The sequence below is a fragment of the Pogona vitticeps genome, chromosome 7 (assembly GCF_051106095.1).
Source record: "Pogona vitticeps strain Pit_001003342236 chromosome 7, PviZW2.1, whole genome shotgun sequence".
Taxonomy (NCBI): Eukaryota; Metazoa; Chordata; class Lepidosauria; order Squamata; family Agamidae; genus Pogona; species Pogona vitticeps.
This window is the reverse complement of record NC_135789.1, coordinates 13,565,938-13,593,198: the sequence shown is the minus strand read 5'-3', so window position 1 is coordinate 13,593,198 and position 27,261 is coordinate 13,565,938. Positions and strand designations below refer to the sequence as shown.

The window sequence follows — 27,261 nt, the reverse complement described above, 5'->3', positions numbered from 1 at the left end:
CCCCGTGGGTCTGCTCTTTTTTCTCTCTTACTGCTCATTCTCCCTCGCCTTCCACCGGCAAAAACGAGTGGACAATAAATACTGCAGGCCCGTCAGTAAGACAAAAGTTTTATTAACCAATTTCTCTGTGGTTTTATTATTACTGGGTTTTTTAAAGTGCATTCTCTATTCTGCTCGATCTCGTTCCCGAAATGATGGCTGTTTAGGGTTCACTGCTCCCCATTTCCCCAACCTTCTGCCAACAGCGTTCTGTCCTTGCATGTCTTTTATTAAATTAAAGCAGGACCCCTGTATCCGCGGGGGTGGGTGTGTATGGTTGGCTCAAAGCCCCCTGCAGATGCTGAAAAATGCGGATTAGCAAATGCTCTACATGGCATGGTCTCAGGTTTCCTTGAGTGGCCAGTTCTGGACACTGTCATCTTTAGAAATATATAATAAGAGATTCTTTGATAAAGAGGATCTGTGGATACCGATCCCACGGATATAGGAGTCCTATGATAAAACGGACCTGGCCTGGGCTGAGGCTCCCAAAACGAGATCTCTTTTTGAGCGTGAGGATGGCCCATGCTGGCATCCAGGTCCAGGGGTTGGGGGTCCCCACAGGCCGCTAGCCTCCCCTGCAGGGCCCCAATGTCGGCAGTACCTCGTCCGGCAGGACCTCGGGACTCAGACTTTGGGGCGTCTTCGGCCAGCTGGGTCAACTGGGTGGGGCTGCCGAGGGCCAGAGAGAGGTGGGGAAGGGCCGAAGCTTGGGGCAGCGGTGGGGCCATTCCTCATCAGAAAGAGTGCGACAGAGCGGAAAAGCGGGGCTGGACGCAAGAAGGGCCGGCAGGCGAAGCGGCCACGGGGGGGAGGTGTTCAGTAGTCCCGCTGGTGGCGGTACGACTCGTAGTCTTCAGGGATCGTGTCTGCAAAGGCGGGAAACAAAGAAGGGCGGTCAGCGTCATCCACATGCTGAGGGCGGGAGGCAGAGACTGGCCCCTGGGCACAACTGGGGTTGCGGTTCCCGAGGCGGGACTCTGATGCCCACATGCCTCGTCACTGCCTGAGTTAGGCTCCCTCCTGGTCACGCCTCCAGGGCTCTCCAACACCTGAACCCAGCACCATTCTGGCGCAACACTAAAGCAGGGCAGGAGAGGACTGCGGCTGTTTCCACCCAGAGGTCAGAGGCCCACCATTCAGGTAGGCCTTCGGGGGGAGGTGTTGATTCCCTGCACCGGATGGGGGTTGGGTTAGATGACCCTTGGGAGTCCCACCAAACCCAATTCTCGCATTAAAAGGACCTGGTTATCCCAAGAGAATGGGACCGTTTCTTGCTGCTTCGTTCTGGTATTGGGGACGCCCCTTTGGGGCCGGATCTGCTGCCCAACCCCATGGCAGAAGGCTTGGAGCAGCCCCGCCAAGCTGGAAGGCCTTTTTGGAGGGAGGGTGTCGGGATGAGCTGGGGAACCCCCCCTCCACTCACCATTGCAGCGATACCGCAGGTTGGACCAAATGATGTTCTCCTGGGAGAAGCAGAAGACGCCCAGGCGGCCGCCCCGCATGGTGGTGTCCAGGACTACACCTGTGTCGGCCACCAACTCAGGACCCTCGTAGAAACGCGCTCTGGGGACAAAAACAGTTTTAAAAAGGGGAAAGGCCAAAAAAAGGTGAGTCTCTATAGTTGGCCCTGGCAGGTTCTTAACCCCTGTATCTGCGGGAGATTAGGTCCAAGACCTCCGTGGATGCCGAAAAACGTGGATTATCACAAACGCTCTTCTAATAGCAAACCCTGTCCATAACCTGGTCTCTGGCTCTCTCTTGTGTCCAGTTCTGATAACTTATCTTTAGAAATCTATATTTCTAGAATTTTTCTTTTTAATATTTTCAGACTATGGCTAAGTGACCCGCGGATACTGATCCTGCGGATAGATGGGCCCCAGTGTGCAGCGTTGGCTAGAGAAATACATTCCTACAATGTTATTCCCAGAACTGGCCACTTGAGGGAGCCAGAGACCAGGCACCAGTATAACGCTGTTGTTTGCTAGAATCTGCGCTTTTCGGCATCCATGGCACAGGGTCGTACTGTCACATATGGAATAAAAATCCATTATTCTGAAAGCAGATGCCAGCATCAAAACCAGGCAAAAGGGACGGTGTGCCGACATGGCCCGAGGGTGTAGTTCCACAAGGGGGGGGAGCCCCCACCAAGCAGACCTTTTCTCTCACCTGACCCCCCCCCCCCTTGGCGCCTGATCTGCCAGCCTGACCATGGCTAGGGACCTTCCCCCCCTCCCACGTGTGCTGCGAGGGACAACATGCGGATCGGCCCCCCCTCCCCAGCTCACCGGATGTAGCCAACCTGCGGCCGGTGCTGTAGGAACCAGCGGTAGGAGGTCTTGTCTTTCCAGCCAACGTTCCGTGGGTCCTTCCAAAGCAGTTTCACCTGGTCGGGGGTGTCACCCGTGTGCCAGAGGGAGTTGCGCAGGTATTCCCCGGGGCCTGTCTTGGACTTCACCGCCTGGTTGCCAGGAGCAGAAAAGGGCCATGTTGGGACCCCCGGGCAAGAGAGCCGGAGGTTGGCCGCCACCCTCCCCCCAAAAAACCGGGGGTTGTAGTCTGACGACCCCTGGTTTCCACCCCCCTACCTTGAGCTGAATCCCGGGTTCAGCCACTGCCCGGAAAGGGTTTGCCTGCCAGTACGTTTGCTCCATCTGCTTCCACATGACCACGTAGAAGCTCGCGCTGTCCTGGTAGCCGAAGATGAAGCCGGCGTAGTCGTCGTCCGTGGCAGTGTTCACGTGGAACGTGCCCTCAAAGTCCACCCCATTGAAGGCGGTGTACCCTCAACCGGAGGAGAGAGAAGACAACGGATTTGCACCGGCAGAGTTGCCACCCCGGGCCTGGCATCTCACAATCTTGAGGTTTAGATCACTTCTTTAAAATACATTTGCATTCTTATCTAGCCTATATAGGGTATAATGGGGACCCCTGTATCTGCAGGATCAGCATCCATTGACTCACTTATACCCGGTCTAAAACTTATAAATATTTTTTAAAAATCCTGGAGAGATGTTATTTCTAAAGAAATATATTTACCAAACCTGGCCACTAGCGGGAGCCAGAGATTATGCAATGTACAGTATAGTGTTGGCGATTACAACATTGTTTGCTATTATCTGCATAGTTCAGCATCCATGCGGGACTTGGAACCAACCGCCCATGGATACGGGGGTCCTCCTGTATTTTTTTTTTCTTCCTTAGTTTTGCTGTTTGTCTGCAGTGCCTTCCCCTCCTTCATTCCAGTGTGATTTTTTATAAGAACACACAAAAAAACCCTATTTTTATAAGTCCTTCCCACTTAAAAGAGTCTAGAACTTTACTTACCGACAGCCAAGCCTGGATCGCTGTTCATGGTCTGGACGATTTCCATGCCCTGCAAAATTTGGGGATAAGTTGTTTGTTTTCCTGTTTTTTTTCTTTTTTAAGCTGCTCAGAATCAGCGGGGTCCAGGTCTCTTCACCAGCCTCCTGTTTTTAGAATGCAACGGCTCGAGCAGCAAGCACTGTACTTGGGAACGGAACGGACCCCGTGACAAGGAAGGAGGTCTGGTTTATCCCCGGCTGCCTGCCATACTTGCTCACCTGGAACCTCCATGTTCCAGGGAAGTCTACCTCTCCATCCTGAAGATGTTTAGGCTTTCTTAACCAGCCCTTTCACTTGAAGCCCCAGGCTATGAAACCACCACCCTCAGCCCAGCCTGCTGTTTAGGCCTGGCTCAGGATGTAATGAAGGCTTCTTTTAAAACCCAGCAGCTGGCTTCCCAAATCTAGGGGTGGATCCCCCAAATCCCTTCAGATCTCACACCCCCCCCCCCAGGGTTGCTTAAACAGGGAGGATCCCATTCATCCTGTCCCCGGCAGAAGTCTCTTTTCTGGACTTCCCGGAGTCTGATTTGATCTCTCCTGCCACCCACCTGGTTGAGCACGATCCAGTTGGGATCAATCTGCGCGTCGCCTTCGGGATCCAGCACCACCGTCTGGAAAGCCCGGAAATCCGTCAAGGTCACCTCTGCATTCTCAGGGCACACATCGATCCGGTCGATCACTTGGTCTTTGTCGAAATCGTCCTCGCAGGAGTCCCCGATCCCGTCTCCTGCACAGAGAGGAAAAGAGGGGTCAGCCCCTGAGCAGCTCTTCCCCACCAGTGGCGCCAAGGGATCGCGCGCACATGCCAAGCCTGTCTCCCTTACGGTCAGAGTCCTGCTGCCCGGGGTTGGGGACCAGGCGGCAGTTGTCCGGGCCTGGAGGCTTAAAATCGGGGATCCCGTCATTGTCATCATCCTCGTCGCACTCATCCCCGATGCCGTCCCGGTCTGAATCCAGCTGGGAGCTGTTGGGCACTGAGGGGCAGTTGTCTCGTGAGTCCTGGTGGCCGTCCCCATCTCTAGCACACACACAGAGAGAGAGAGAGAGAGAGAGAGAGAGAGAGGAAGCAGCGGGTGAGGAGGAAGAGAAGGATTCGGGGGCACGTCCCTGAGAGCGACCAATAAGACGACGGCCGCAAGTCTGGGATGGGGAACTAGCAACCGCCCTGTCCTCAAGCAGGTTTCGTTGGGCGGACGGTTGCTGTCAGGACGGAAGCTGGCACAAATCAGGAAAACAATGCAAAATCCCTGGCCACTGGGCCGCAAAGCAAGGCCTCCCCACAGGGAGAGGGAGGGCAGGCAGTTGTCTCACTCACCGGTCCTGATTCGTGTCGCAAGGGTCCCCCACGAGATCGTGATCGGTGTCTTTCTAAGTACGAGGAAGGGGCAAAGAGGAGTGTCGGGGTTAAAGCGGTAGAGGGTGGTCCCTCTTAACGGACCGGTTTATCCTCCTCCCCCCCCCCCCCGTAGCGGTTCTCTAAAGACTGACGCTTTATCAATAAGACTTGCCAATTAAGCATGTGAGGCCAAAACCCAAGACAAAGCCGAAAACCTCTTGTGAGTTCCAACCAGAGTAGACCCATGAAAAATCAACGGCTGAATGGCAAGTAAGATTTATGCGTATCCCATTGATTCAGCGGGGCTGACCTAACGGCCACTAACAGTAGCATTCTGGCTGGACAGATTTAAGGTAGGAACCCCGTATCCGCGGGGGTCCGGTTCTGAGCCCCCCACCCTGCAGATGCTGAAAAATGCGGATTATAGCAAACACTATTATAATAGTGAAGGCCATCCATAGCGTGGTCTCTGGCCCTACTGCTGGTAATGTCTCTTTTAGAAATACATATATTTTAAAGACTTTTAATATTTTCAAATGTTTCCAGACCGTGGATAAGTGAATTGGCACTTCTGTTACACCTGGACCCTCGACCCACGGGATCACTATCCGCGGAGTCACTCATCCAGTTATATCTATTGCAAGGGTGCATTTACCAGAAAGGGCCGCTAGAGGGAGCCAGAAACTAGGCTATGCATTACATCTGCGTTTTCCGGCATCCGCGAGGTGCCACGACCATTCACCAATCTTTGAATGAACTGCCAAAACGTTTGGGGCCAAATTGTGCCAACCGTGTGTTATCTCAGAGAAAGGCTCCTCGTGATCAAAAGGTGCTTAACATTTCGCTCCCACCCCTCAAAAGCCGGTTCTCACCTGGTCTGGGTTACTGATCAGCGGGCAGCTGTCACAGACATCCCCCACTCCGTCACCATCGCTGTCCCTCTGGTCTGGGTTGGGAATCCTCACGCAGTTGTCTACCACGTTCTTCACCTCTGTGAAGGAAGGCAAGGGATAGGGTTCTCGTTATCCAAACATCCCCCGCCTCGCCCGGTCAGAAAAGCTGGATCTCTGCTGGATCTGGCTAAGGGTCGATTTTCTCCAGAGCTTGGTTGCTTGAGGACGGGAGAGAGATGCAGCCTTCTTTCCTGTCCGTGAGAATCCAGAAGGGGAGGAAGCCTCGGTCTCCCTGTGTCTACACACAAAAAGGGGATGGACAGCGAAGCCTCTTGAGGCTTGACCATCGGGGACACTCACTATCGCCGTCCATGTCATCGTCACACAGGTCTCCGCGCCCGTCCCCGTCGCTGTCTCGCTGGTCATTGTTCTTCACATTGCGGCAGTTGTCACAGGCGTCCCCGAAGCTGTCCTGGTCGGCGTTGCGCTGGTCCGTGTTGCGAACGAACACGCAGTTGTCCTGCGGGGTGGGAGAAGGGAGAGGTTGAGCGGCTGTCCGCTTAAAGCCCTGGCGTTGGAGGCAGGCCATCGAGGAAGACCACGATCGCCTTCACATCTCCAGAACACCAGGCAAAAATACAAAAAGAGGAATCGATATCAAGACCCCCTCGGATGCCGGAAACCGCAGAAGGGAAGAACAGGAGCCACTATGCGGTCTCTGGCTTCCTCTAATGGCCAGTTCTCGTAAATACACCCCAGATATATGTATATACATCTTACACACCCTGGGAATGCATATAAGTAGGTATTTCTGAGGGATGTTTTTATGTAGTATTTTCAGCCAATGGATAAGTGAATCAGCGGATACCGATCCCGCAGATAGAGGAATCCTATTGCAGTTGCCAGCTCTGGAAGTACATGTTGTCTTCCAAGGGGGGCAACACTTTTTGAGCCCCTATGTGTGTGGCTGTGTAGGGTGACCTCCACCCCATGGTAAGTCGTGCAAATTAACCGGTGCACGGGCGAATCTATGACAGGATTCGGGCTGCAGTTCCTGCCAGATGTTCGGCGTTACTAATCCTGGAATGGCCCCATCCGGGACTCCCTAGCGTTGTGCCTGGGGGGGTCAGAATGTTGGGGAACCCGCCTGGAATATAGTCTGACAAAAAAACGGAGATTTCTGTTGGTGCTGAAAAAGGAACTGGATGGAGGTGGGCCAGCCCCATGTGCATTCTGGAGGCGAGTTCAAACCTCAGTGTTGGTGATCCCATCCCCGTCGGCATCATCGTCGCAGGCGTCCCCGATTCCATCACGGTCGGCGTCCTCCTGCCCGGAATTCGGCACGGTTACGCAGTTGTCCTGAAGGGAATAAAGAACGGGCCAAGGTGAGATCTGGGGGGTACGGAAGAAAAGGACGTTGCCTTTGAAACCATAAGTTCTAGAATCCTCTTGGGGTGGCTTCGGGGAATTGTAGGACTTAATTTCATGGTGTCCGATTCCCAAATATCTCAAAGAGTGAATTCTCGAGACCGTAAGTGCCAGTGAATGAGGAAAGGGGTGGACTCTCTCTAGGTGGAACTTATAGCTATTCTCTGTGAGTCTCTGTCCTTCTACTGCGTAAGAAAAAAATGGGTGGTGGTGGTGGGAATCGGATCAGAAATTCCAAACTTGTTTGCAAACCCTGTGAAGTTTGGGTTAAAACAGAATCAAAGCACTAAAATTCTGATGATTGACAATAATAATGGTCAATAATAAGCCCTAGGCTCTCCCTAGACTCAACTCCACTGCACTTCTTCCCCTGGAGTGGGATTCAGCCCACATCCCCCAAACCTGGCTTTTTGCCATAGGGTGAAGACGGCAGCCCAGCCCCCGCCCAAGGCCCAACGCCTTTACCTTCCGACATTTTCTGTCGGTACATCGCAGTTTCTCGTCCGGAAAGCCATCGATGTCGGTATCCTTCCCGCAGATGTACCCGTTTCCTGCCCAGCCGACGATGCACTGAGGACAGAGGCGGGCAGAGTCACCAAAGGCCGTTGCCCCCACCCAGCCCCACCATTAGGGGACCACGAGGCAGCCCCCCCTTTCCTCCCAGGTAAGGGATTCCGGATGTCACCATAAGATAGCATGAGGCTGTCTATTTTCCATGGGATCATTGTCTTCTTAGCGGCAGAGACAGGAAGTATTACGGCATCGGCAATTATTTCTTTGTCACTGAACACATCAAAATCGCAGTATCCGTGGGGGTAGGAGCAGGGTTGCTTCCAAGGCACCCTTCCCCCCCCCCCCGCACGGATGCCGAAGAACATGGAAGTCTTGAACACAATCTCTTGCTCCCTCTGGTAAATATGTATTTCTGATGGTTATTTATTTTCAGAGAATGGATAAGCAAATCAGCGAATATTGATCCCAGGGATAGGGGGTTCCCCCGCCGTATTTGCATTTTAAAATCCTTATCAAAACAAGGACATACAGGTTACCCCGGGGCGTGGGAAGGAATCTAGACTTCCGTTTGTCCGGAAACCACACAGGTAGAGTTCAGCCCTCTGACATGTTGATCGGTAGAGCCATATCTCACAACCCAAAGGTACACACCTGAGAGGGGCCGAGTCCAACACCCATGATCCCCACACCTGCTGAGGATGATGGGACATGCAGCCCACACCATCCAGAGGATCCCCTGCTGTACATTTCTGCTATTTCCCCTTTTTTAAAAAAACAAATTACTCTTTCTAGCTCAGCCTGGCATGTTTCACATACATCATGATGGTGGCTGCAATACTAGCCAGTGGTTTGCAACTCTTTAAGCCTGTTTGACAGAAAAGGAAAAAGGCTCAGGAGCAGCTTTTGCGGCCACTCACTCACCACACAGGCGAGCGTCCCGTCGCGCTCGACGATGCACTCTGCTTTCTCGTGGCAGGGGCTGAGTTCCCCGTTGGGACAGCGCCGCTCCGTCTTTCTCCGGCAGCCGGAGACCTGGTCCCCCGTGAAGCCAGGCTTGCACGCCCCACATTTGTAAGAGCCCTGCCAGAAAATACTGGGTTATGGAACGGAAGCGTGTGTGCTTTCTCTGATGAGCGTCTCTTGGTCTGAGACGGGAAGCGCCAGTTAATGAGAAAAAGGAGGGGTGGGAGTTGACCGCTTGGGGGAACTTGAAGCTGTTTTGTGAATGTTTAAACGTCTCCTATAAAAGCACCCCACCCCACTATCAAACCCCTCTTATGATCAAGAAACTTGTTTCTAACATTTCTCCTTTCTTGGGATTTTTACTCGGGACCCCCTTGCGCCATCTTCCACGGCACCGCCCCTCAAAAGTTTGAAGGTCGTGACCGTATCGCCTCCTCGTCATGTCAAGGGATAACCTGGCCCGCCAAAAGCCGGGTGGGCTTCCTCTTCCGTGACCCACCCAGATGTTGAATTGGCCAACCGGGCAACGCTCGGAGCTTGGCGGAGCGATTTCTGGACTACAGCTCCCGGGATTCTGGGGATTGTATAGTCCAAAAGCCGCTTTCCCGAGCATCGAGGCGGAATGGGGGGGGGAGACCATCATCCTCATCTGGCTTGGCTTCCCCTCGGCTTCTGAGGTGGGGAAAGAAGAAACTGCCCTAGCCGGAGCCTGGCCTGGTTGAGCCGACGGCGTGAAGAGTTACCCGGGTGTTGATGCAGATCGAGTTGGGGACGCAGGTGGTGCCCCTTCCGGATTCGCATTCGTTGATGTCGCTGCAGACCTGTTGAGAAAGGAAGGTCATGTGGGAATGGAAGGGAAACTCATGGACAGCAGGGGGGGGGAAACCCGCCCCCTGTATCCGTGGGGGATTGGTTCTAAGGCCCCCGTGGATGCTGGGAAAAGTGGATAATAACAAACATCTCCCCTCCGGGCCTTACCTGCTTGTGCGCCCGGGCAAAGGCTAGCCCGACGCCCTCGTGCCCTGGGCCAGTGTACCCGGGAGGGCAGGGGTCGCACCGGAAGCCAGGAGCCGTGTTGACGCACTGGACCCGGGGGAAGCAGGGGTTAGCTGTGCACTGGGCGACACAAGGAAGTGGGGTTTAGATTCGGGGTGGAAGGAGAAATGCAGATACCCCACAAATAGTCACGATCCAGCCACGTGTGTGTGCTGACCTCGTTAATGTCGGTGCAGTGGGTCCCGTTGCCTGTGTAGCCCAGAGGGCAGGCCCCGCAGCGGAAGCCGGTGGGGGTATCCGTGCAGGTGACCCCGGGGAAACAAGGGTTGGTGGGGTAACATCGGTTCAGAGGGGTCACACTGATCGGGTGGCCGGTGGCTCCCGTGCTCATCCCTGGGGGAAGGAAGAAGAGAAGGCAAGAGTGGGAGAGAGCCGACTGGCTCTTTTTGGCCCTCCATGGTCCTCTTGTGGGTTGTTCTTGCTTCCGATCCCATCGCACTCTCTTATCAACGGGATCTGTATCCACTGACTCACTTGAAATATTAAAAGTAAAATACTGTACTAGAAAAATATATTTCTAAAGGTGAAGTTACCAGGAGTGGCCACAAGAGGGAACCAGAGACCACCCTATAAAGATTGTTCGCTATTACGATACAGTGGTGCCTCTCAAGACTAAGTTAATTCATTCCGTGAAAAACGCTGTCTTGCGAAAACATTGTCTTGCGAAACACGGTTCCCCACTGGAATGCATTGAAATCTATTTAATGCGTTCCAATGGGGAAAAATCGTCTTGCGAAAATCGTCCATAGAAAACATCGTCTTGCGAAGCACAACAGCGATTGCAAAAACCAATCGTCTTGCAGATTAATCATCCTGCGAGGCAATCACCTTGCAAGGCACCACTGTAATAGCATTCCTATGATCTGCGCTTTTTGGCATCCGCGGGAGGGCTTGGAACCGATCCCCCATGGATACAGGGGTCCTCATAGCATCCTCTTTCTTTCAAGAGTGTGACTTCCATTTAATGAAGGTGTTTTTCTCCTTCCCGATTGTAGTTGATGTCATTACGCTTATTAGCTAACCTGTATTGATCATAGGGATTTTTCCCCTATTGGTTGAACTGAAGGCAGGTGGGAGTCCGATCCTTCCCAGGGCCTCCAGGAAGGAAAAGCCAGCCTGGGTAGCCTCGGGAGAGCTGCACGGCGGCCCCAGAGCGCCCCCAGGAGGAGGGAACAGAAACTCCTTTCTGCATAAAACACTTGGGGAAAGATTGCCTGTGATGATCGCTTGATTTCCACATCTCAGAAAATGGGCAAATCTCCTGCCCGATGGAATGGAGAGTAAATGGGCAGAAAATTACACCCCTCCCAATCCCGTTCCCTCTGGCTGTGCAGCCAGCCACAAACTGCCGCGCACACCCAAGCTCTGCCCTGCCGAGCAATCACGAGAGATGCCTGGGGCGATAGGTTCGGGTCGGCCTTCCTCTTGAGTTTTTAAGGCTGCCCGGCCCACCCCGGATTCATGCAGAATAACGCTGCAGAGCTGCAGCCCCTTTGAGCTACTTACCACAGGCGTCACACTCCATCACTGTGTTCTTCAGGAAAGTGATCTCTTTGATCTAGGAGAAACGGCAAATCAACAGCCCCAAGTCAATAGTCCCTAGTGACTGCAAGGAGTCGAGTTCGAAACACCCTGCCTTGCGTTTGGGCTGGGAAAGAGCGCTTTGGCCTCGAGAAGCTCGCAAGACCGCCTGGCAGAGAAGCACAGAGGCGGACGTGTGCATTTTTGGACTACAACTCCCGTAAATGCCAAAGGGATTCTTGGAGTCGTAGTCCGGAACATACACATCTGCTCTAGCTGGCAGAGAAGGCAGCTGAGAGGCTGAGCCCATGATTCACAGGCCAATTAAAATGATCTATTAATTCTCTTTTTGCTGACGCCAGTTTTCCTTCACCACTTCGGACAAGAGAAGGATCCTTTTAAGGAGAAAGATGGGATGAAAATATACTAAATAAAATAAGGCAATGACTCCTGGATCATATACATCCTGCTTTTATTATCTAAGAGGTACCGTAAGGACCCCTCTTATCCGTGGGATCGGTATCCACTGATTCACTTAGCCACGGTCTGAAAATATTAAAAATAGTATTAAAAAGAAAATCCCCCAATGTATATTTCTAACAATGAATTTACCAAAATTGGCCACAAGAGAGAGCCGGAGACCATGCTACATACCACATTTGCTATTCTAAGCGTGTTTGCTATAATCCGCATTTTTCAGCATCCACAGGGGTTTCTAACATACACCCAGAGAGTTACCACTTATGACTCTCCAGCTCCTATTTTGGGATGCCAACCAGTTATGGGCCCCGTGTGTTTTGACATTTAATTTAAGCCAGAACTGGCTGCAGATGTGGACAGAGCGGGTGGTTTGGTGATCACTGCCAATCTCAGATGAGAGATCCTTGATGAGGACATATACATTTCAAAGGAAATTAAAGCCACTTCCTGCCAACAAGCAAAATACATGCCCTGCCATCTTTTGGAGAAACATTTGTTTGGAAAAAAAGAATAATTATTTTAAAGGCCAGTGCCCAGAGGAGAACAGGGAGGGCAGTGAGAAGGCCATGGGGACGGTTTGTTTAAATTGCCTTCGTTTTGGAAAAGGGAGAGGAAAAAACAGGGAAAATGTTTACGGATGAGCTGTCCGGAGCTGCAAAGATTGATCTTTCCAGAATGAGGCGCCAGGAAGGAGCCGGGCAGCCTAACCGGCTGGTGGCCATTCTTGCTGCATCTTGTGGCAGTGAATTCCGACGTTTCATTCTGTGCCAGGTGAAGAAATCTTGGTTGGTTTGTTTTTTAAAATCTGTCTTGAATTCTCCACTTTCCGGGGACCTGGGGAAGTTTTTGGAGTGAAACTCCAAAACTCAGACATTTCCACTTTTTATGGTCCGCTTTTCCTTCGGCGAACTCAGGAGGCTATATTTTGGGTCTCATCCTCTACACATTGTGTATGTTGTTATCTATGTGCTTTGCTCTTGAGCTGCACTGCATAGAATAGGAGACAAGACGAAGGCAACACAGCGTCCCGTCGCGTAACGGAACGTGCAATCCTTTTCTGGGGGCAAAGAGGAGATTTAATAGTCCGGAAATGAAAATAAAATACCAAAGGAGTATTTGCAGGGGAGGCAAAAGGGACGAATGCACAGCAAAGCAAAGAGAATGTTTCCCACTGAAAGCTAAACCCGTAATAATGTTTCAGTGGAACCTTTGACCTTAAAAAAGGGGGGGGGGAATTAAGGTGCAGTAGTTGCCACTTAGCTGGCAGGAGAGCTCAGAGGCCACTGAGCCAGAGGTGGCGAGTTCGATTCCCCCACTGGGCCTACCGGGAGAAGAGCCAGCCTGGGTGGCCTTGGGCAAAAGCGGCACACAGCCCCAGGGTGCCCCTAGAGGAAGGGAAGGGTAAAGCACTGCTGGGAGGACTCTATACTACCTGGAAAACCCCAGAAAGGGTCACTGTGAATCAGAATTGACTTGAAAAATAATAATAATCTCTCTCTCTCTCTCTCACACACACACACACACACACACACACACACACACACACACACACACACACACACACACGAAGAAGAAGGGCAGAGGGTCTCGGCCCAAAAGTTATGGAGATTCCCCCCCCCCGTGTACCTGTTGTCTGAGCAGTTCCGTGATTTCTCGCAGTACTTGGTTCGTCTCCCTCATCTCGGACAGCATCTGGGGGGGAAGGTCTCCTCCTGAAACAAGATCACTCTGTGGGTTCAAGCGGTGTCACTTAAGAACGGGAGAGCAAAATGCCAAAGTGGCCTAAATGGTGAGGAACCCCTCAAATGCCATAGGAACCACCACCACCCATCCGTATTCATGGGATCAGTATCCACTGAGTCACCAGTCCATGGTCCAAAAATATGCAAAGTATGAAAAGTTCTTGGAAATGTATGTTTCTAATGATGAAGTTTACCAAAATGGACTATTAGAGAGAGCCACCAGCCATGCCATGTAGAGCGTTCATTATTATAATAGTGTTTGGTATCATCAACATTTTTCAGCATCCGCAGGGGGCTTTGGAACCAATCCACCGCAGATACAGGGGGCCCTACCATCTTCGGATTTTAAAAGCCAGTCCAGTGGTCAGCATGATAGGAGTTGTAGTTGAACGACAACCAGGGGAGTGTGCAGGTTCACCCTCTTGCTTATAAACAAAGAGGAGAAATGTGTAATCAAGCACAGTCCCTGTCACTTCTTTTTTCTCTCAAAGCGAGAAATTCCCCCAAGTGAATTTTTCCTCGTAAAGTACTTGGCCTTTGAACATGTTTCCTCTTCAATAAATCTCTCTTTCAGGCGTCTTCTGGGTGTGCCTACAGGTGTATAAAATAGCACTTACACAACTCCCATTATACCTTGGATTCGGTGGCTTCCCTCCCACCCCCACTGCACAAGGTAAACTACAAGTCCATTCCTGTTCAGACCTCACTCTTTCACCCTACAAAGGCACAGCATCATGAGGCTTATTCAGTCCTGGTGTCTCCTGGAAGCCACCTCTTGTTCCTTCGCTCAAAGCGACGGGATGGGGTGAAAACCATCCAATATATTTAGGAATTGCAAGATGGACAGTCTCAGAGCATCCCCAAAAGAAGGGAACAGGAACCCCCTTCTGAGTACCCTCTGTTCAAAAGTTCTTGGTGAAAAACCACTACGGTGAGAGTGGGAAGGAGCTTGGGTTTTGGTTCCCCCCCCCCCGATACAAACTGTCTCCACATATTAACTGGGAGCATTCGAACCCATAACCACGCCCAAACACCTGCCCTCTAAAGCAGCTGTCGCCCAAGCCCCCGGGGAAAACTTTATCGTTCAGCAAATTATCATTTGCAAATGTTGCTTGGGGTGCTCATTTTCTGTTTGAAGCTTGCCAGGTTTTGTTTTTTTAACTGTTCCTAAGGATATTCTCAGCCTCAGATTGTTTATGTTGCCACCTTTGGTGGGTATCATAAGCAGAACCTCCATGTCCCAGGGCAATCTATCTCTATATATGAGAGATTGGAGACCAGCAGCAGGGGCTTGGAGACCTCACACACTCCTTATAAGCCCTGCAAACTGAGTCAGGGAGTGGGGACTGGAATACAGATCTCCTACCTGTGAGTCAAGCTAACTAACCACTATGCCATATTACCACCAGTTCTTGGTCTCTACTTTCTGCAAGCAGAGATTTTTTAAGGTCTTCTTGCCTCCCTCCCTTCCCAGATTGGGTTTGGTCTGGTTTGGGTCGCATTGACTACAAGGCATTCTTGAAACAGAGACTTCATGGTGTGGCCATGGCATAAAATTATTGAAACCGTGACCAAAAACCATCGTGGAAAGGACCAGGTTTGAGCTCCTGTCCTAGCTACCATTCTGGAAAAAACAGGAGGGTTAACAAGAACCAAAGCCCTATTTAGTTTATTACACCACCTATCCAGAACGTCAGGCTCGGTGGATTAAAAATTATATATATATATAAAAACCCACAACCCCTTATATAGCTTCCCTTAGAAGGGAAGGGTCCCCTTTTTGGGAGAAAGTCAGCCTATAAATAAAACAAATCAATATTTCAAAATCAAACGAGAGGCACAGGAGGAAAAACTGATGCTACCTTGAGAATCTACCGTGCAATTTTATTTCTTTCCAAGGAACGTTTAAAGGTATAAAGCCCCGCCGGCACCCTTAGAAATCATCCAGGTTTGCATATTATTTCAAAGTAGGATGTTTGCAGGGGGCAACCAGAAAAAAGGCTGGGTCCTGCTCATGAAATCCTCACGTGAAACCAAGCCCCTCTGGACCCCTTCAGAAGGAAATAAAACTTTGCAAATCTTACCCCTTCCTCCCGGCATCTGGCTGAAGGCATAGGAGCAGAGGCTGAGCAGAAAAATCAGATTTTGGACTGGCATCATCCTGGAATCCTAAGATTATGGGGACGGTGGTGCACCTTTTTAAGCGCTCTCTCTCTCTCTCTCTCTCTCTCTCTCTCTCTCTTTTTTTTTTTTAAGCCAGGGGAATTCCTCAACCTAGAGGTTTCGCCTCAGCTGCCCCCTCCAGCCTTTGCGGTCGCTATTTACGAAGCCCTGCATTCCTGCTCTGAAGTTTTTATCCCCACTGATGCCGAGGGAGGAGACGTCACTTCTGGCTGATGGTCCAAGCAGGAGAGAGCGAGCGAGAGAAATTAAGTTATAAAAATAAACAGGATGAGTTAATCACTGGAAGAGGTGCTCGCCTGGCTGATTAAACTGGTAGGAGGGGGCTGCGGGGTTTTTGTTTTTTAGGAAAAAAATGTTTTATTGTTCACAGAAGCAACAGGAAGAGCTCCAGACTGAACCCCAATCAAACTCTGTTCCAGGGTTTCTGTCCTCTGCACCTCTGAGAAAAGAGTGGCTGATCATTTTCATTTGCTCATGAATTGCCGTCATTCTGCCTCCAGTTGCACACTTTAGATTGTAGTCTGCTTGGGGCTGAGCACTCTTTCTTTCCCCTCCTCTCCTGACCCATCTCGGTGTTGATGAGGGATGATGGCGGCTGCTTGTTATTGGGGGCCATCACGTCGCCCCCGATTTCTGGTGAGCCCATGAATAAGCGATTTCCAAAATGTTTAAGTTGTTTTTGTCTAGAGTTTGCTGTTGATCTGTTCCCAGTTGTAAGTACTGTAATGGGATGTTTTTCTTATTTCTACTAGTAATGTCTCAGAGTGACTTCCTGAGACTAAAAGTGCCAGTTATGGAGAAAGGGGTGGACTTGGCTGAACTTTGTCACTATTCACCTCTGTAAATCTCTGTACTTCTACTGTGCAGCAAAAACAACATATTTTTAACCAGAAATTCTAAACTCCGGGACACAGACTGGGTTCAAATCACATCTGTGGCTTCCTTTATTGAGTCAACCCATCTCAATGTCCAGTTCTCCTCTTTCCCTACTGCCCTGGTCTATTTCCAACCACTAGACCAGTGACTGGTTTGGCTTTCGTGGAACATTTAACCTAGCGGAAGACCTAAACTTAATCCTCATATTCTGCAGGCGTTAAGATTTCTGTCTTTGTCCAAGGGATTTCAGCTCTCGGCCAAGACAAAGGGCCAAGATCCTGAACCAAGGTAACAGAACAGGTTGACAGTGACCCTCTGGGACATTGAGTCAGGGAGGTCCCGTGGGGGAATCGAACATCCCAACCTCTGTCTCCACAGCCAGAGACCTCAACCCCTGAGCAATCCAGCAATTCATTAAGGAGCATCATCCTTTTAGAACTATAGTGCCAGAAGGGACCCTATAGATTGTCAAGTAAGTCCAACCCTGGTCATGGTGGCAGAAGCAGGAACTGAACTTGTAGCCAGAGAATTAAACCCCTGAGCGATCCAGCAGATATTTGGCTGCACAGTGTTGGAAGCACAGGAACCGGGCCTTTTGGTCTAATCCAGCTGCCCTCGAAAGGAAGGAAAGTCCCTTTCCCGAGGCAAGGAAGATACCATCTGTTTGGGGTCCGTGGGGTGGAAACCAGGACGGACGCCCGTTTTCCACTGTGCCTTCGGGTTGCGAATCAGAGGGTGTGGCTCGGGATGCACACCCATGGGGCTTTGGGTTGGCCGAGTGGGCCCACTAGTCCAGAAGAAGACTTCTCTGTGTCGTTATAGGTCTTTCAAAGGCGGTTTGTTCCGGACGGCCAGGAAGGGAAACCACCAAGGGCGAACCACAGGGACCGAAGGCGGTACAAGAGCCTCTTGTTCAACCGAGGCGACCGGAAACCCTATTTTGCAAGCTGGACTCCAAGGGGCTATAGGTCCAGAGGAACCGACCCCAAACATGATCATGAAAAGAGAGAAAAGGACAGACGGAGAGAGAGAGAACGGGATAGGTTTTTTTAAAAAAAAACTGGAAAGGTCTGATCCAGAGCCTATAAAAAATGAGACCATGTGGAAACCCAAGTTTTTTGGTAATCCAAGGGAGGTGTTAATGGGTTGTTGAAGACAAGCCCCCTCCCTAAATCCTGAAGGTCAGACACCTCATAAAAAGGTATAGGGATGTTGTCGTGGCTGTGTTCTGTTTCATCTCCCTTGACGGAGGAATCAGGAAGGTCTGGCTCTCGGTGTTGCCAACTTCCTCCCCCCTAACGCTGCTCCTGTGCCTTTCGTGGCAACTGGAGACACAGAGGTGTCTCCGGGAAATAGGGTGTGTACAACTGCGTGTGTAAAACCTTTCCTGGAGAAGGCGCCGGCAAACTTTCCTGCCAGGAAAAGCCTAAGGGCAGTGTGGTGCAATGGGCAGAGTGTTCCGTTTGGGACCCACCATGAGTCCTCCACTAAGGTACGGTACTCCCAGAGTGACCTTGGGGTAGTCAATTTCATTCTCTCCCTCTCTCTCTGCTTGTCCTACTTCACAGGGGTGTTGCAACGGTAAAGTACGGGCAGGAAGGGAGTCACGGATGTTGCCTTGAATTTATAGAAATTGAAAAAAAAATTGCAGGAAGGAAAGAAGAATATATACCTAAGAAGTAACTGATCAATCAAAGCACAGTGGTGCCCCGCTAGACGCTTACCCAGCATGACGTCAAAATTGCTTAATGATGACTTTTTTGCGATTACTATTGCGATCGCAAAACAATGGTTCCAATGGGGGAAATCCACATTACTTTGATTAGGAGCCTGCTTCGCGAACCGTTTGTTCGCTATACAACGATTTTTCCAGTTCCGCAAGATGGCTTCCCTTCCTTTGCAAAATGGCTGCTTTCCGGACCCCTGCTTCGGAAGACAGCAATTTTTAACAGCTGATTGGCGGTTCTCTATGGGCAATCTTCGCTGGACAATGAGGTATTTCCCCATTGGAATGCATTGACCGGTTTTCAATGCATTCCATTTTTTTTATTTTTATTTTTTGCTTGACAACAATTTCGCATAACAGCGATTTTTCTGGAACAGATTATCGTTGTCAAGCGGGGCACCACTGCACTACTAATATTACACAGTAGATCTGTATCCACTGTTTCATTTATCCGCAGCCTGAAAATACTAAAGGAAAACAAAAAAATATGTATATTCACCATGTATTTACCAGAACTGGCCACTAGAAGAAGCCAGAGACCGTGCAATGTATTTTTGGTGTAGGCGAAAACATAGCATGGTCTCTGACTCCCTCTATTAACCAGTCCTGGTAATACATGGTGAAAATACTTTTTCTGTTTTTTTCCCTTTTCTTTTACCATGCTAGTTATAGCGTTTGCTATTATCTGCAGTTTTCAGCATCTGCGGGGCTTACAAGCAATCTCCCATGGATACCACAGTCCTATTGTACGACATTGTCTTTGGATGCTGATGTTTATTGTGAGTTTAGAATTTCTCTCTCTCTCTTGGTTCACCATCTTGAGTTTGCTTTCTCTCACATCTTGCCTCAAGCGGTAGATTTTGGGCAGCCTCTTGAAGACCGGCCCTGGCGAATTAACTGCAACGAACAGTCCCAGAAAGCAAGATGAGATGCAGGCGTCCCTTTCCTCCTAAACTCCCAATTACCAGACAAATGCCTTGAGCAGGAAACACGGCAGAGCAAAGATTGCAAGATGCAGACTTTGGGTAACAAGGAGGCAATTTTCTTTCTCCGGGAGGACGTTTGGAAGTCGTTTTTCTCTCTTGTTTTTTCGGTGGCAGAAAGAAAACCAGGAAGAGGCAAAGCAGGGTAGTCAACGACACACAGCCGTCCTGGGTGGATTCAAAGAGCACACGGCGTCCCGACAGCTGCGGTCACTCCCTCGCTTTGTTTTCTTTGGAGAAAGGACAAGCCTGTATGGTCCTCCTGTCGGGTCAAGGCGCTTTCCCGCTTTCGCCCGAGCCACCGTTTTCAAACAAAGCCCTCTAGCATGCAGAAGCAAGAGGGGATTAATGGCACGGTGGGCCCAACTGCATGCCCGTTTCTCAGAATTTCTGCAAGCGGAAAACAGGAGAAGCAGACCAAAGTTAGGCAGCTTTCTGTCCTGATTCAGGTGGAGGTCAGCGTGAATTCTTCCTGCCTTCTCAAAGGTGGCTCGGGTGATGCCCGCTGGGGCATATGACGGCCCCGTGAAAGAGTAACCTAAGTCTAGTCCCCCTTTGCATCTCCAAGATTGACAAACCAGGGCCCCTTCCTGCCTTTTGGGCCCTTCCACGTTCAGCCAGCAGTGTCTTAAACTCAGAGGTAGACTTCCTCGGAGGATGGAGGTTCTACAAAAGGGTTGGGACTAAGAATATCACAAAGGCATTCCATCTTGTCCCAAACCCCAGACAGCAGGGTGGGAAGGAAAAATAAATGCATGTTGTGTGCTAAGAAGCCACTATCCTAGTTTTAAACTTTGCTGAGAAACTGGAACATCATTTTCTTCTCCTCCTTCTTCCTCTTCTTCCTCAGCATGTGCTGTCAAGTCTGTTCTCACTTATGGCAACCCTTTCTGGGTTTTCTAGGTGCAGGGAAATCAGAAATGGTCACCCCTTCCCTTCTTCTTGGACTCTGCAGCCTGTCCAAGGCCACCCAGGCTGGCTCTTCTCCCAGGAGGCACCGAGGAGGATTTGAAGTCCCAGCCTCTGGCTCCGCTGCCGGAGACCTCAGACACTGGCTATCCAGCTAGCTTCAGCGGGAACATAGAAGATAAAGAATTTCAAAATGGAAAGGGTCTCCAGAGGTCCCCAAGCCCCTGCTGTAGCATCCTCTCTGTGTGAATGGATCCTGATTGAGCTGCTTCGGTGTAACTTCAAGAGGGAAGGAAGCTAAGCCGTGTTCTCTATTACGTCGCTTCAACCTCAGGCTTACATAAACATCCTGGCACCAAATATCCAGCGTAGGAAGTTTACGTAGATTAAGCTGTTGCCTCTAAATTTTTTTTATTTGTGCCAGAGGAAACCTGCTGTTTTTTCCAGAATCTGAAGGATCAAACAACAGGCTCGTGATCTTGCCCTGTGGGACACCCGAATGCGCTGTTGACCCTGCTCCATCCTCTACCATATCACGGGTATATCCAAAGCCCCAGAACTGACCTCCATGGGCCTGAGGAAGGGGGCTGGCAGGTCCCTCAAAAGCAAGCCCACGCTGCGAGCCTTCAAAACATCAGGGCACCTCAAAAGGAGAAGTATCCCTTGGCAGTTCTTTAAATGGAGGATTGATGCCCCTAAAAGGCCACCTCTGTCTGGTTGACACATCATGATGGGCTCAAGCGACAGGAAGCCAGATTTCAACTGGATCTCAGAAAAAACTTCCTAACTGTTAGAAGAGTACGACAATGGGATCCATGATCTCGGGACAGGGTGATGAGCACTCCAGTGCTAGAGAGAATGGGACTACCCTCCGTCAGATCTGCTTTGAACCGGATTCACGCACTAAGCAGGGGGTTGGACTTGATGGTCTCACAGGCCCCTTCCAACACCATTATTTGATGATTCTAGGACCCGAACCCCATATATCCTCTTCTTAACCTTCTCCTGGATAATCTTCCCCAAAACCACCAATGTGTGGCAAGTTATGTCATTTCATGTAATGCCACCTTCTGACCTGCCGACCTTTTTTCATTCCAGGGAACGGCGTTTACGGGCGCCTCCCGATCCCCATACGGTTGTTGGGTAGTGTGGGGCCCTAAGCTCAGGACCGCTGGCCAGGACGGCACAACTGAGTCAGACCTAAAGCCAGCCAGGGATGGATGGAGAACTGTGTTATTGTCATAAGGGCCGATTCCTGGTAAAAGTCCGGTTCCAGAGGGGATAGACAAAGCCAGAAAGTATGTTTTTACGATCGGCTCGATTTTGTTCATTAGCCCAGTGGTACCCGGAAAAAATGAAGCATCAACCACAAAAATGTTCTGCCACCTCTTCTTGTTCTTAAAAATGTGTTGTGGGTCCAGCACTGGTCTGTTGAATGATTTCATCTCCACCTGCTCCCTGTTCCACCTTCCCGTCCCAGGGGGACCACCTCTGAAACAGCCGCTCGGCTTCTTCCGTGCGGTCCAACGCTTGGAGAAAAGCGTGATGGCTTTTTAATCAAAGCTGACATGAGTCGCAAAGGAAAAAATGTCTGAAGTTTCCTGACAGGCTCTGTGTGCTTTTTTTTTCCAGGGCTCCTCTGAGCGAGCGGTTGCGCCAGGGGCTTGGCGTGGGTGGTAGCAGGGAAGGCAAAAGCTGGCCAGGGTCAGCTCGGCCGCCTGGAAACCTCATTACCATCCGCTGTTGGGAAAGTGGAAAAATTGGGGGGGGGGGGGGAGAAACACAACCATTTGCATTCTTTATGGCCAGAGCAAAACAGGCTGGTGGTGGTGGGGGCAGATCTGTCCCGGTTTTTTGGGGGTGGTGGTAGTGGTGGGATTTGTTTTTCTTTTTTGTTTATTGTTTTTCATCTTTGTCTTTTGGAGGGCTCGTGTTTATTTCCTTTGTGGTGGCTTGCCACTACGTGGGCAAGGTGCAAGTTGCATCAATCAGTAAATCAATAAATCATCAACACTCTCAAACCAAAAACAACCCCCCCCCGAAAACAGCCTGCTTCAAAGGCTCCTAGAATGGGGGGGGAGCTGATTCCCCCTAGATTCTGCAACAAGGACGATAAGGGAACTGGAAACCAAGCCCTATGAGAAGGAAAGATTGAAAAAATTGGGCAGGTTTAGCCTCAAGGAAAGAAGATGGAGAGGAGGTAGGCAAGCACTTTTCAAATCCCTGAAATCTCCCTACAGAGAAGGGGCAGGATCTGTCCTCGATCCTCCCAGAGGGCTGGGCAAGTCATCATGGGCTCAAGTGACAGGAAGCCAGATTTTGGACGAATACTGTATCAGGAAAAACTTCTTAACTGTTAGAGCAATAGGACGAGGGGACCCTATGACTCAGGGGGGCAGTGAGCACTCCCACGCTGGAGAAAACGGGACCACCCTGTCGGATCGGCTTGGATTTGTGTCCCTGCCTTGAGCAGGGGGTGGGACTAGATGGCCTTATGGGAACCCCATTCCAACTCCATGATTCTAGAATTCTGGGGCAGCAAAAACACATTTGGGGGTGGGGGGGCTCTGAATGTAGGTGGTCCCAAGTTCCATGGAAGATGAGCTCCATAAATATGCAAAAAGTTCTCCACGCCACAAATAAGAAAATTCCCAGCGGGGCTTGATGTCAAGAAACCCATCTGGTTGCTGCCAGTCTGAGATAGTCTCCGTTTTTCTCCCACAGTTTCAAGGATTCTCCACTTATTCATCTGCATGCGCTCTCGGCTTCGTGGCTGGCTCTGAAAGCTTTCGCTGCGGGCTCCTCTGTTTTTTCTGGTGAGGACAAATTAATTTAGCACAGATGGATGGGTTCTGCAGATTCTCGACTTCCATAAAGGTCTCGTTTTCCTCTTTGGCCAAACTTCTCTGTTGATCGTCGGCAGCCGAAGGAGAGAGCAGGCACAAAAGCTGTCTTTGTGCCTCCATCCGGGCTGTCTGAAGCCAGAGACAGTCCAGCTTAACTTTCTGTTCCTCCAGGTCCACCACCACCGCTGGATCCCTGCTTTTCCCTTCCATTACCGGGGCTTCGACACTAGAGCCTTTCTCTGACGTAGACCTCACCCCTCCATTTGGTTCTTATGGATTCCAGCCGTTGGCCATGGCGTCGTCCTGTCCTTTTTTCTGTGTACTTCTTTTCCAGACCTGGTTTGTGGCCATTTTCCACCCAACTTGCAAACTCTCTAATGCAGAGTGTCAAAGGCCTATTGAGGGAGGTATGGCAAGACTTCCTGAGATCTCAGAAGTGCAAGGAATTGATCCATCCATTGGTATCAGAAGTTAGAATGCAAGACCAAGTCTCAAGATGCAGGAGGGAAAATGTAAATAGTCTTTATTCTACTTTTAAAATGCTCAACGTGTTTTGGCGTATAGCCTTCTTCAGGAGCTAGGTATAAAAACAGAAATAAATTTTTTTGTAAACCACAGACTCAAGACAACCATGGCTGTCCATAAAGAAGAATTCAAAGGGAAAAACTTATTCATTGCTATAATACTGTCTGTATGAATACAAAAATGAACATAAGTTATAGACAGTTATGGTTGTTTTTATAGCTAGCTTCTGAAGAAGGCTGGGTGCCAAAACATGTAGAACATTTTAAATCAGAATAAAGATTATTTACATTTTTTTACATCCCAAGACTTAGTCTCTCATTCTGATTTCTGATCCTTCCTGCGATTTCCCTGCCTGGAATTTAATTGGGGAGGGGGCCAATCAATGTCTTCATCTTCCATTTATAATCCTCCTCAATGTGTGTGTGTGTGTGTGTGGGGAGAGGTGTTTCTGCACTGCTTGTTGTGACATTTTCATCACCAGGGTTAAAAAAAAATCTATTGAAGTGGAAAAGATGGAATGCACCCACAATGTCTTTTGCATTTGTGTGGCTGATGTTGCGGCATCCTTCTGCAGTCGTGTGAGGAGGGGGAAAATATTGGTATGGTTCAAGAATGACTTTTTGCAGACAAAGATCTTGCTGGTCGAAACAGCAGGAGTTTTTGGCAAGCAATTAACACGGTCCCATCTGCTCTTCCCTGCTTTCCTGGCTGAGCCAGATGGCCTTTACCTGTGGCCCATGAGTAGGAAGGGTTTGAATTTTCCCAGCCCCCCCCCCAAAAAAAGGGCAAGCCACAGACCACATGCAGACTCCCAGAGCTACTATGGATCTCCGTGGCTTGACCAAACATTCTGAACAGGAATCTCAGGCCTGGGTCTTACTAAAATACTAGCTTGCTCCAACTTAGAGGCACATGATCACCAGATACTGGAGGATTTGGGTTTTTAACACCATCTCTCGAACTGAGGCCATGATGAGAGATGGCCGAGCCAAATCTTAAGCCTTTTCCATTCATGCTATTTGCTCTGTCGTTCTCCGATTTTAGAATATGATTTCCTGCACAAAGACAGTGTCACACCCATCTTTATTCTGCTTTTAAAATGCAGATGCATTTTGGATGCTCTCTGGAGGCTAAAATGTTGAAACAGAATTTGGGCACACCCTGAGAAGGCAGGATTCTCTGGAAAAGACAATAAGGCTGGGAAAAGAGGAAGGCCGCAGGAAAAGAGGAAGGCCAAACATGAGATGGAGTGACTCCCTAAAGGAAGCAACAGGCTTGAGTTTGCAAGAGCTGAGCCAGGCTGTGGAGGACCGGACATTTAGGAGATTGCTCATTTATGGGATCGCCATAAATCAGGAAGGATTGAAAGGAAGGCTGTGTGTTTCACAGGTCAAATGGCTCTCCCACTCATGAAATTCTTCCTTACATTTTTCAGAATCGCCTTTCTTGAAATTTGGAAAGGACCATATAGATCCTAGGTTCTTAACCTTTGTTACTCGGATGTTTTTGAACTGCAACTCCCAGAAACCCCAGCCAGCACAGTTGGTGGTGAAGGCTTCTGGGAGTTGCAGTCCAAAACTCCTGAGTAACCCAAGGTTAAGAACCAGTGATATAGATCATCCAGTCCAGCCCGTCAACTCCCAACCTCTGGCTCCACAGCTAGAGAACTAAACAACTGAACTAGTGGTTAGTCCTATAAGCGCTCAAAGTTCTGCATCTGAACTTCTCAACTTCATTCTCTCCTCTCAACCTTTTTAAAAAATGTCAAGTTCTTTGTATCATACTTATGAAAGAATTCACAAATTTTGGAAAGCACTGGTCAAAAATGTAAGAAAACATGCTTTCTCACGCAACTGTCGCTATTTCACTCAAATCACAGAAAAAGAGAACTTTTACATCCCTCTAGTGGAGGAAGGATGAAGCACAACTGGGTAAAAACAACTAACATGAAGTCCAGCCGAGATGGCATTCCTTGCCACATAATAATTACCTTAAAACGGCAGAGCTGGAAGGGACCCTTGAGATCATCCAGCCCAGTGCTTGTTAAGGAGGTACAGCAGAGATTTTAACTTCTCTGCTGGCATGCTTGTGCACACTACACCAGAGGTGATGATGTAGTGGCGGGATGACTAGGTGGGATGATGATATGGAGGGTAGAATTTATAGGAAATGGGCTGCCAAGGGGAACACAAGTGAAAAAAGGTAGGGAACTACTGGGCTACTGCCATCTGTGAGGCTGCCCTTGAAGACTGTTTTGAAACAACAACATACCATGGCATAATTGTAATGGGATAGGATGAACACGGTGTATTTACAATAGGACCCCCCCTATCCACATGGATCGGTATCTGCTGATTCACTTATCCATAGTCTGAAAATATTAAAAATCCTAAAAGAAAAATCCTAAATATATATAACTCCCAGAAGCCTTTACCACCACCTCTGCTGGCCAGGATTTCTGGGAGTTGAAGTCCAAGAACATCTGGAGCCCCAAGATTGGGGACCACTGCTGTATAGTACTGTATACTGTATGTATTATTTTTCTAAAGATGAAGCTACCAGAACTGGCCACGAGAGAGAGCCAGAGACTATGCGACGTTTAGTGTTTCCTATTAAAATCATGCTTGCTATCATCCAGGTTTCTCAGCATCCGCAGGAGGGCTGGAACCGATCCCCCGTGGATGTGGGAGGCCCTACTGTAGATTAGACACAGTAACATTTGCCACCTGCTTTTGTGTGTTTGTGTGTGTGTGTGCATCTAATTATAATTATAAATCTATAGATCTTTCTCACTACCCTAGCACTAACAGGAGTGAGCTATAAATCAAATGAATGAATAAATAAGTAAATCTATATCTGTCTGTACAGAATAAAATAATTATAATAAAATAATAAAATAGTTTACTACAATACACGTATAAAGCACTATATTTATATAGTACATATTTCTTATATAACATAATTGACAAGATCTTGATCATATTGTTTCCCCCATTTTCCTAATGATTTGATACTCCCTCCTATCCCCCCTCCCACAGTCCAGTACGGATGCTTAATCCCTGAAAGTGCCCCCTCAAAATACGCCAGCGATCCCATTCATAACTTTCCTGAGTCCTGAAAACCCTCTAGCCAATCAGAAGCCCGGCCAGTGCTTGACCCCGCCCCCGACTGCGAACACGGGGCGTGGTCTCACGGATGCTTTCTCTCCGGAGTTCACGGCCCGATGGGGCCTCGCGCATGCGCATTGCTGTCACCCGGTTTTTCCCTCACGGGCCGGCCCGCCTACCTGGGCCGGCGTACGTCATGTTACGTTCCCTCCGCGGCGCGCTCCGTTCCCTTCCCTTTCACGACCTATAACGTTATCCGCCTCTGGGCGGCGTCGAACGTCGACGGCTCGCCTCCTCGGTGAAGGGGGGGAAGGAACACCCCATTTTCGTCCCTGAAGGGAAAGGCGGGACTCGCATCTCCCCTCCACCCCTCCGTCAGAGCCTCCGTCCTCCTCATTGGCTCTTCGGGAACGTTCCGTTCCCATCCGTCACTATCACTCGCTTCTGATTGGCTGCGTTGCGGCGTTGCCACCCGCCTCCCTCGGCCCGCGCTCGAGTCGCGTCAGTTCCCCGCGTGCTCTGCCCTGATTGGCCAAGGCCGACGCCTACGTCCCGCCTCTTCTCCCTTAGCGTCAACATCTGATTGACACCTCACCCTCTTATTCTTTCTCCCTCGAGCCGCTTTCCTTAATCCCTCTTCTTCTTCTTCCCTCTGCGGCTGCGCGACACTCCCCGCTCCTCCTCCTCCTCCTTCCGGCGCCTGCGCACTAGGGAACTTATTCTTTCCGTCTTCCACGCCACTCCACCGCAGCGGCTCTCTGGGCCG

General features: G+C 49.9%; 1 protein-coding gene across 4 annotated transcripts; it reads right to left on the bottom strand.

Annotated features, from left to right (window-relative positions):
• Positions 1-92: 92 nt before the first annotated feature.
• Positions 93-27,229, bottom strand: COMP (cartilage oligomeric matrix protein). Of its 4 annotated transcripts, none has more exons than XM_020780963.3 (19): positions 27,091-27,229; positions 13,224-13,309; positions 11,103-11,154; positions 9,754-9,929; positions 9,519-9,656; positions 9,284-9,361; positions 8,499-8,657; positions 7,530-7,634; positions 6,888-6,995; positions 5,997-6,156; positions 5,616-5,734; positions 4,723-4,775; positions 4,232-4,425; positions 3,956-4,134; positions 3,367-3,415; positions 2,628-2,824; positions 2,328-2,500; positions 1,466-1,605; positions 93-908 (listed from the first exon to the last, which is right to left on the bottom strand). In XM_020780963.3, the coding sequence occupies exons 2-19, from the start codon at positions 13,287-13,289 to the stop codon at positions 859-861; spliced, it is 2,196 nt and encodes a 731-aa protein (XP_020636622.3). In that variant the 5' UTR covers positions 13,290-13,309; positions 27,091-27,229; the 3' UTR covers positions 93-858. The 4 variants fall into 4 exon arrangements, with proteins under 4 accessions (XP_020636622.3, XP_020636621.3, XP_072834043.2 ...); XM_020780962.3 differs by lacking the exon at positions 27,091-27,229 and adding an exon at positions 26,675-27,079; XM_072977942.2 differs by lacking the exon at positions 27,091-27,229 and adding an exon at positions 26,643-26,663.
• Positions 27,230-27,261: the final 32 nt, after the last annotated feature.